The 11003-nt window shown below is 40.8% G+C and overlaps 1 protein-coding gene across 1 annotated transcript in view; it reads right to left on the bottom strand.

The window, feature by feature from the left end:
- LOC126188745 (synaptic vesicle glycoprotein 2C-like) overlaps nt 1–6175 on the bottom strand; it is a 240347-nt gene extending 234172 nt beyond the window's left edge. Inside the window, exon 1 of the mRNA XM_049930354.1 lies at nt 6128–6175. Within this exon, the coding sequence (XP_049786311.1) occupies nt 6128–6158 (31 nt within the window). The 5' untranslated portion in view covers nt 6159–6175. The remainder of the gene's footprint in view (nt 1–6127) is intronic.
- Nucleotides 6176–11003: the final 4828 nt, after the last annotated feature.

The following is an 11003-nucleotide window of genomic DNA, read 5'->3' on the forward strand; positions in this document are numbered from 1 at the left end:
TTCGAAAGCTTCTATTCTCTTCTTGTCCAAACTATTTACCGTCTATGTTTCACTTCCATACATGGCTACACTCCATACAAATACTTTCAGAAATGACTTCCTGACACTTAAATCTATACTCGATGTTAACAAATTTCTCTTCTTCAGAAACGCTTTCCTTGCCATTGCCAGTCTACATTTTATATCCTCTCTACTTCGACCGTCATCAGTTATTTTGCTCCCCAAATAGCAAAACTCCTTTACTACTTTAAGTGACTCATTTTCGAATCTAATACCCTCAACATCACCCGACTTAATTCGACTACATTCCATTATCCTCGTTTTGCTTTTGTTGATGTTCATCTTATATCCTCCTTTCAAGACACCATCCATTCCGTTCAACTTCTCTTCCAAGTCCTTTGCTGTCTCTGACAGAATTACAATGTCATCGGCGAACCTCAAAGTTTTTATTTCTTCTCCATGGATTTTAATACCTACTCCGAATTTTTCTTTTGTTTCCTTTACTGCTTGCTCAATATAAAGATTGAATAACATCGGGGAGAGGCTACAACCCTGTCTTACTCCCTTCCCAACCACTGCTTCCCTTTCATGTCCCTCGACTCTTATAATTGCCATCTGCTTTCTGTACAAATTGTAAATAGCCTTTCGCTCTCTGTATTTTACCCCTGCCACCTTCAGAATTTGAAAGAGAGTATTCCAGTCAACATTGTCAAAAGCTTTCTCTAAGTCTACAAATGCTAGAAACGTAGGTTTGCCTTTCCTTAATCTTTCTTCTAAGATAAGTCGTAAGGTCAGTATTGCCTCACGTGTTCCAGTATTTCTACGGAACCCAAACTGATCTTCCCCGAGGTCGGCTTCTACTAGTTTTTCCATTCGTCTGTAAAGAATTCGTGTTAGTTTTTTGCAGCTGTGGCTTATTAAACTGATTGTTCGGTAATTTTCACATCTGTCAACACCTGCTTCCTTTGGGATTGGAATTATTATATTCTTCTTGAAGTCTGAGGGTATTTCGCCTGTTTCATACATCTTGCATACCAGATGGTAGAGTTTTGTCAGGACTGGCTCTCCCAAGGCCGTCAGTAGTTCCATGGAATGTTGTCTACTCCGGGGGCCTTGTTTCGACTCAGGTCTTTCAGTGCTCTGTCAAACTCTTCACGCAGTATCGTCTCTACCATTTCATCTTCATCTACATCTTCTTCCATTTCCATAATATTGTCCTCAAGTACATCGCCCTTGTATAGACCCTCTATATACTCCTTCCACCTTTCTGCTTTCCCGTCTTTGCTTAGAACTGGGTTTCCATCTGAGCTCTTGATGTTCATACAAGTGGTTCTCTTATCTCCAAAGGTCTCTTTAATTTTCCTGTAGGCAGTATCTATCTTACCCCTAGTGAGATAAGCCTCTACATCCTTACATTTGTCCTCTAGCCATCCCTGCTTAGCCATTTTGCACTTCCTATCGATCTCATTTTTGAGACGTTTGTATTCCTTTTTGCCTGCTTCATTTACTGTATTTTTATATTTTCTCCTTTCATCAATTAAATTCAATATTTCTTCTGTTACACAAGGATTTCTACTAGCCCTCGTCTTTTTACCTACTTGATCCTCTGCTGCCTTCACTACTTCATCCCCCAAAACTACCCATTCTTCTTCTACTGTATTTCTATCCCCCATTCCTGTCAATTGTTCCCTTATGCTCTCCCTGAAACTCTGTACAACCTCTGGTTCTTTCAGTTTATCCAGGTCCCATCTCCTTAAATTCCCACCTTTTTTGCAGTTTCTTCAGTTTTAATCTACAGGTCATAACCAATAGATTGTGGTCAGAGTCCACATCTGCTCCTGGAAATGTCTTACAATTTAAAACCTGGTTCCTAAATCTCTGTCTTACCATTATATAATCTATCTGATACCTTTTAGTATCTCCAGGGTTCTTCCATGTATACAACCTTCTATCATGATTCTTAAACCAAGTGTTAGTTATGATTAAGTTGTGCTCTGTGCAAAATTCTACCAGGCGGCTTCCTCTTTCATTTCTTAGCCCCAATCCATATTCACCTACTACGTTTCCTTCTCTCCCTTTTCCTACACTCGAATTCCAGTCACCCATGACTATTAAATTTTCGTCTCCCTTCACTATCTGAATAATTTCTTTTATTTCATCATACATTTCTTCAATTTCTTCGTCATCTGCAGAGCTAGTTGGCATATAAACTTGTACTACTGTAGTAGGTGTGGGCTTCGTATCTATCTTGGCCACAATAATGCGTTCACTATGCTGTTTGTAGTAGCTTACCCGCATTCCTATTTTCCTATTCATTATTAAACCTACTCCTGCATTACCCCTATTTGACTTTGTGTTTATAACCCTGTATTCACCTGACCAAAAGTCTTGTTCCTCCTGCCACCGAACTTCACTAATTCCCACTATATCTAACTTTAACCTATTCATTTCCCTTTTTAAATTTTCTAACCTACCTGCCCGATTAAGGGATCTGACATTCCACGCTCCGATCCGTAGAATGCCAGTTTTCTTTCTCCTGATAACGACATCCTCTTGAGTAGTCCCCGCCCGGAGTTCCGAATGGGGGACTATTTTACCTCCGGAATATTTTACCCAAGAGGACGCCATCATCATTTAATCATACAGTAAAGCTGCATGCCCTCGGGAAAAATTACGGCCGTAGTTTCCCCTTGCTTTCAGCCGTTCGCAGTACCAGCACAGCAAGGCCGTTTTGGTTATTGTTACAAGGCCAGATCAGTCAATCATCCAGACTGTTGCGCTTGCAACTACTGAAAAGGCTGCTGCCCCTCTTCAGAAACCACACGTTTGTCTGGCCTCTCAACAGATACCCATCCGTTGTGGTTGTACCTACGGTACGGCTATCTGTATCGCTGAGGCACGCAAGCCTCCCCACCAACGGCAAGGTCCATGGTTCATGGGGGGGTGGGGGGGGGGGGTCGAAGTAGAGAGGATATAAAATGTAGACTGGCAATGGCAAGGAAAGCGTTTCTGAAGAAGAGAAATTTGTTAACATCGAGTATAAATTGAAGTGTCAGGAAGTCATTTCTGAAAGTATTTGTATGGAGTGTAGCCATGTATGGAAGTGAAACATGGACGTTAAATAGTTTGGACAAGAAGAGAATAGAAGCTTTCCAAATGTGGTGCTACAGAAGAATGCTGAAGATTAGATGGGTAGATCACATAACTAATGAAGAAGTATTGAATAGGATTGGGGAGAAGAGAAGTTTGTGGCACAACTTGACCAGAAGAAGGGATCGGTTGGTAGGACATGTTCTGAGGCATCAGGGGATCACCAATTTAGTATTGGAGGGCAGCGTGGAGGGTGAAAATCGTAGGGGGAGACCAAGAGATGAATACACTAAGCGGATTCAGAAGGATGTAGGTTGCAGTAGGTAGTGGGAGATGAAGAAGCTTGCACAGGATAGAGTAGCATGGAGAGCTGCATCAAACCAGTCTCGTGACTGAAGACCACAAAAACAACAATAACATGTGTAACACATCCTCATTCTTATTCTGTCAGCCTAAAAAAATGGTTCAAATGGCTCTGAGCACCATGGGACTTAACATCTGAAGTCATCAGTCCCCTAGAACTACTGAAACCTAACTAACCTAAGGACATCACGCACAACCAGGCCCGAGGCAGGATTCGAACCTGCGACCGTAGCAGTCGCGCAGTTCCGGAGTAAAGCGCCTAGAACCGCTCGGCCACCGCGGCCGGCTCTCTCCATCTGCCGCACGGTTTCTGTTCCATTAGGAAGCAACCGGATGATTACAACTAACTGCTGACTGCGTAGAGAGTGGGTTGAACGGCACTACGCTCGGACATAATTAACTTCCCGGATGAGGCGGCTTAAGGAGACACTAGGTAGCGTCAATAATTTTATCTTGAAACTTTTACATTGGCCCAAGATTGCATACAAAATCAACAATATGGGACTGTAGGTCTGCGTTGATGAAAACACTTCCGATATTTATGTATTTATTCTTAAACTAGTTTCAGCGGCAAATGTCGCCTTCAAAAGTGGGTTCTTTGATTCTAAAATATGTAGAAACAGCAAACTTATAAAACATTGTAAAATATTATTACATGTGTACTGTTTACTTCTGTGAATAATTTCATAATAGCTTATTTACTATACGTCAACGCGTGGTTTTACTTTTTTGTCACTCTTTCTGACATATTTTCTACGTCAAAAACATAGCAGACATAATAGAGAAAATTAAGAACGTCAGCATCCCCAAGAGCAAAACTAGTATCTTTTGACATTACATTCATGTTCACACACATACCTACAGAAGAAACTATCAACATTGTAGAACAACAGCCAAAATCCAAGAAACTTCCAGACGTCCAAATAAATGAAATCTCTTCACTTGTTAGCCTAATGCAGATCAAAATTAGTTCATTTTCAACAAAAAGAACTTTTATTTTTATTTAGTAATGGTGAAGAGTATTCTGAGGTATAAGAGTTAGTCATGAAGAATCAATGCGGAAAGAAGTGGAGTACGGAAATACTAAGGAAAGAAGAGATAAGCTTGAAGTCCTCTGAGGCTACAGATATTGCGACAAGGAAAAGCTCAGTAGGCTGCTCAGTTGTGGAGGAATGGACATCTCTAAAAAGGACAGTCACAGAAGCTAAGAAGAAAGAAAAACATAGGTACAAGGAAGGTAACTGCAAAGAAACCTTAAGTAACCCCAGAAATACTTCAGTTGAACGATGACAGAAAGAGGTACAAACATGCTCGGAGGGATTCAGGGATACAGAAATATAAATCACTTAGGGATGAAATAAATAGGAAATGGAAGGAAGCCAAGGCAAAATGGCTGCATGAAAAAATGTAAAGAAGCCGAAAAAGAAATCTTCGCTGGGAGGACTGAATCAGCACATAGCAAAGTCAAAACAACCTTCTCAGAAATTAGAAGCAATGGCGGTAACATTAAGAGTGCAGTGGGAATACCACTATTAAATTCAGAGGAGGGGCTGGGCAGATGGAAAGAGTACATTGAGGGCCTCTATGAGAGGGAAGACTTGTCTGATGACGTGACAAAAGAAGCGAGAAGAGATCGAGGCCGAGTATTATAATCAGAATTTAAAAGGGCTTTGAAAGACTCAAGGCAGAATAACACAGAAGGGATAGAGAACATTCCATCAGAATTTCTGTAGTCATTGGGAGACGTGGCAACGTAACGACTACTCAAGTTGGTTTGTAGAATGTATGAATCTCGCGACATACTGTCTGACTTCGGAAAAACGTCATCCACGCGATTCCGAAGACTGCCTCAGTTGACAAGTGCGAAAATTATCACACTATCATTTTGACAGCTCATGCATCCAAGACGCTGACAAGAATGGTTGACAGAAGAATGGAAAAGATAATTAAGGATCTGTTAGATGAAGTTCTGTTTGGCTTTAGGAAAGATAAAGGCACCAGAGAGACAGTTCTCACGTCGCGGATGATAATGGAAGCAAGACTCAAGAAAAATCAAGACACGTTCATGGGATTTGCCGTCCTAGAAAAAGGGTTCGGCAATTTTTGCAAGTGGTAGAGGAAAGGAGCGACTATCGAACAGAAAGTACCACGTACTTTTAATTTTCCACTCCTTGTATACTGTTGACACAAATATTGCTTTATCTTCTACATCTCATCTCGCTCGTGTAGCGTGACGTGCAGCACAATAGATTATAAGATAAGGAGGTGAGTCAGACCCGAATCCAATTCGTGAGGCGGATTAACGGCCACGGCCTGGTACACTGGACAGCCTGTTGCTTTTTATTCGGTTTCCCATGCTGGTATAGGCAAACATTGGCTGTTGCCCAAAATTCGTCTCAGAGAATACGACAAACAAATAGTTAAAATACGATTACACACAGAACGAAGTATGCACTATTGGACAGGCAGATGTGCACACGACCTGCCTCCCTCAGGTCACCTTGACTACTGTGGCGTCAGCAATGGCAGCCGGCCACAAAGTTAAATAATAAAACATAATTTGCCAAATTCTGGAAACGTGGAGCCCGGTCTAGAGCGGATAAATGCAAAGGAAAAGAAAAAGTATCTGTATATTCTACATATAACTGGCAGACTGAACACGTGGCTTATTTACCTTGCACAGTAACGTTGATAGTCTTCCTCATGTTGCGATTTCGATGTCGACTGCTGGAGTACTAGAATACAACCCATGGCACGCTGCTACACACACACACACACACACACACACACACACACACACACACACACACACACACAGAGTCTTACGTCATCGGCCTTGATACCAGTTGATCCGTCCGAGCCCGAGGGCAAACTCTGCAATACGTAACATGTCTCATGCGACGTTATGGGCTCAACATACGGCTACATGTGCGGGTATCGCGTGCTCAGTCAAGACGTGAAAAGTTTTAGTTTGTCGTGTTACGTTGACGTAACACGTTGTTAGTCAACACTATGGCAGCACAACCGCTCGAACTATAGTGCAGTGGCCTGTTCAGGATGCTCCATGTCAATAAATTGTGTCCATATGTGAAAGGGAAGCACTATTTGAAAAGAAAGTGAGACAATGCAGTAGCCTGTCCCCTACATTATTCATTCTGTAGACTCAAGGACAAATCTGGGAAAGAAATTAAAGTTTAGGAGAAAGAAATAAAAACTTTAAGCTTTTCTGGTGACATTGTAATTCTGTCAGAACCGGCAACCAACCTGTAAGATCATTTGAATAGAATGAATAAATAAGTTATAAGATTAATAGCAACAGAAGTATAGCAAAGGTAATATAATTTAATCGAATTAATTCATGCAATGCGATAATATCACACTAGAAAATGAGATACTTAAACTAGTGGACGAGTTTTGTTATTTGGGCAGCAAAATAATTTACGATGCTCGAAGTACAGAGGGTATAAAATGCAGTCTGGCAACATCAAGAAATACATCTAAAAAAAAAAAGTCTTGATTGGAAGTAAATCGTGGCCGACACATAGCTCAGACAAGAAGAAAACTGAATCTTTTGAAATGTGTTTCTACAGAATAATGCTGTAGATTAGGTGGGTAGACCGAATAACTAATGGAGAGGCACTACATTGAACTGGGAATAAAAGAAATTTGTGGCACAACTTGACTAAAAGTAGGTATCCTGGAGTATCAAATAATCCTTGTTTTCATAATGGAGGAAAGTGTGCAACTTAAAAATTCTAGAGAAAAATTATGGCTTGATTACAGTACGTAAGTTTCAACTGGACGCAGGTTGTAGAGGTTATACAGAAATTATGAGTTAAACGGGGTAGAATAGGGTGAAGAGCTGCATCAAACTGACTGATGGACTGAAAACCATAAGTATATCACCAACAATAATATCTATAGACTTCTGCGGCAGGAATCTCTTTCGAGAAAATTTTCAACCGTCGCTTGTTGTAACAGGAACAGGAACTTTATTGACTGCGTATGCAAAAAACATTCATGTAACAATCAGTCACAATAGTATGGTGGCGTTAGATTTTCCGTAGCAGAGATGTGTTCAAAATACCAATTGGAATTTGTTGGTAAATCGCTGGTGTGCAGTGGTGTAGAAGCGAGCTAATAGTTGCTTGGGATGCCACTGTCAATATTGCCAGCGGTACATCGCTCGCGTATTGCACTTTTAAAATATCGTGGCTGTCATAAATAGGTATTATTTATAAAATACCGAGGGCAAATGAGTTGGCTGCACGTACACGACAGGTAATTCTTCTTTTATCCGTGTTTCATCATTGTGTGCGGAATTATGCTTAATATACAACAATAATATATCTAAATTCCGACTTGAGCATTCAAAAAATGCCACAACCGCTTTTAGCCTCTCATCTTCGAATCTTAAATCATTTGCTTAAACTTATAGTTGACATCTTTTATGTTGCATACAAAAATAAACATATAAAGTTGACATGAACGTAATTTGTTTTATTTATTTTGCTTTACCATGCTGTACTTCCTCAGGTTGCAGATTTCAGGAATTATTGTACATAATAATTTTGGGGATACAACTGCACTGTATTTGACATCCTAGCAATTCCTCCAGTGGCTGGAAATAGTAATGTACCTAACAGCCTATCCTTGCAACTTACAGCCTCTCTCGACAGTGCTGTTTCTAATTAGGGTTGGTTGCATCGGATTCAGCATCTCCGAAAAGAATTTTTAGGTAACTGCGAAAAATCATCGATCCCGGTGGGAATTTAAGGAGATTGGACCGGGATAAACTGAAAGAACCAGAGGTTGTAGAGAGTTTCAGGGAGAGCATTATGGAACGATTGGCAATAACAGGGGAATGAGGTACAGTAGAAGAAGAATGGGTAGCTTTGAGGGATGAAATAGTGAAGGCAGCAGAGCATCAAGTAGTTAAAAAGACGAGGGCTAGTAGAAACCTTTTGGTAACAGAAGATATATTGAATTTAATTGATGAAAGGAGAAAATATAAAAATGCGGTAAATAAAGCAGGCAAATAGGAATACAAACGTCTCAAAAATGAGATCGACAGGAAGTGCAAAATGGCTAAGAAGGGATGGCTAGAGGACAAATGTAAGGATGTAGAGGCTTATCTCCTGCCTACAGGAAAATTAAAGAGACCTTTGGAGAAAAGAGGACCACTTGCATGAATATCAAGAGCTCAGATGGGAACCAAGTTCTACGCAAAGAAGGGGAAGCAGAAAGGTGGAAGGAGTATATAGAGGATCTATACAAGGGCGATGTACTTGAGGACAATATAATGGAAGTGGAAGAGGATGTAGATGAAGATGAAATGGGAGATATGATACTGCGTGACGAGTTTGACAAAGCACTGAAAGACCTAAGTCGAAACAAGGCCCCGGGAGTAGATAACATTCCATTAGAACTACTGATAGCTTTGGTAGAGGCAGCCCTCGCAAAACTCTACCATCTGGTGAGCAAGATGTATGAGACAGAGAAATACCCTCAGACTTCAAGAAGAATATAATAATTCCAATCCCAAAGAAAGCAGGTGTTAATAGATGTGAAAATTACTGAACTATCAGTTTAATAAGCCACGGCTGCAAAATACCTACACGAATTCTTTACAGACGAATGGAAAACCTGGTAGAAGCCGACCTCGGGGAAGATCAGTTTCGACTCCGTAGAAATGTTGGAACGCACGAGGCAATACTGACCCTACGACTTATCTTAGAAGATAGATTAAGGAAAAGCAAACCTACGTTACTAGAATTTGTAGACTTGGAGAAAGCTTTTGACAATGTTGACTGAAATACTCTCTTTCAAATTCTGAAGGTGGTATGGGTAAAATACAGGGAGCGAAAGGCTATTTACAATTTGTACAGAAACCAGATGGTGGTTATAAGAGTCGAGGGGCATGAAAGCGGAGGAGGGGTTGAGAAGGGAGTGAGACAAGATTGTAGCCTATCTCTGATGTTATTCAATTCGTATACTGAGCAAGCAGTAAAGTAAAAAAGAAAAATTCGGAGTATGGATTAAAATCCATGGGTAAGAAATAAAGGATTTGAAGTTCGCTGATGCCATTGCAATTCTGTCAGAGACAGCAAAGGACCAGGAAGAGCAGTTGAACGAAATGGACAGTGTCTTGAAAGGAGAATATAAGATGAACATCAACAAAAGCAAAACGAGGATAATGGAATGTAATCGAATTAAATCGGGTGATGCTCCGGGAATTAGATTAGGAAATGAGACGCTTAAAGTAGGAAATGAGTTTTGCTATTTGGGGAGCAACGTAACTAATGATGGTCGAAGTAGAGAGTATACAAAATGTAGACTGTCAATGGCAAGGAAGCGTTTCTGAAGAAGAGAAATTTTTTAAGATCGAGTATAGATTTAAGTGTCAGGAAGTCATTTCTGAAAGTATTTGTATGGAGTGTAGACATGTATGGAAGTGAAACATGGACGATAACTAGTTTGGACAAGAAGAGAATAGAAGCTTTCGAAATGTGGTGCTACAGAAGACTGCTGAAGATTAGATGGGTAGATCACATAACTAATGAGGAGGTATTGAATAGAATTGGGGAGAAGACTATGAGAAGGGATCGGTTGATAGGACATGTTCTGAGGCATCAAGGGATCACCAAGCGTGGAGGGTAAAAATCGTAGAGGGAGACCATGAGATGAATACAGTAAACAGATTCAGAAGGATGTAGGTTACAGTAGGTACCAGGAGATGAAGAAGCTTGCACAGGATAGAGTAGCATGGAGATCTGCCTCAGACCAGTCTCTGGACTGAAGACCACAACAACAACAACATCGACCCCGACAGAGCATGTGTGAATTCCTTTCGTTTCATTAGCCGCTTCTTCGCCTACAGCTCCCCTCGACGTTATTACCTCTAACACAGGTAAAACCAGTTGTTGTTTCTGTGCCAGACAAAGCAGCAGCAATCTCAATGAGTAGGATATCGTCGGCCTAGCAGGTAACTGTCTGCTCTTGCTTGTAACGTATCCTTTAACTACATAGGATTACAGCATAGCTGGCTACCCTCGGCTTCAGTATCTTCTGGCCTTTTTTCCATCTATAGAAACTTTGCATCAAAGAAAGCAAAAATATATCACATATGAATTATTTTATGCGTCTTTATCCACTTGCTGTCGATCTGTAAGTAAGATTAGGCGACTATTTTCCTCGGGACACCAGCTGCGCATATTTTTTCATGTCACGCCCCGCAAGCGAAACTACTGCTTTTCAAATCCCGGTCTGGCCATCAAGATTTAGGTCTTTCGGTGATTTCGGTCAATGCCGGGATGGGTTTTTTGAGAAGGACATGGGCCATTACATTCCCTGATGCTTACTTTTGATGTGTATTTACCATCGTCGTCCTCGGCGAGACATAAAAGTCCATCTTATTTAATTTTTTTAACAGTAGGAACTTATAAAGCACATTACATCTACTCGGAAATAGCACTCTCTGATGTTTGACGATGGTTGCTTCGGGTACCTCTATCATTTCTCCGCTTACCTGTTTAATTCGCGAATAGTGT

The sequence above is a fragment of the Schistocerca cancellata genome, chromosome 5 (assembly GCF_023864275.1).
Source record: "Schistocerca cancellata isolate TAMUIC-IGC-003103 chromosome 5, iqSchCanc2.1, whole genome shotgun sequence".
NCBI classification, from domain to species: Eukaryota; Metazoa; Arthropoda; class Insecta; order Orthoptera; family Acrididae; genus Schistocerca; species Schistocerca cancellata.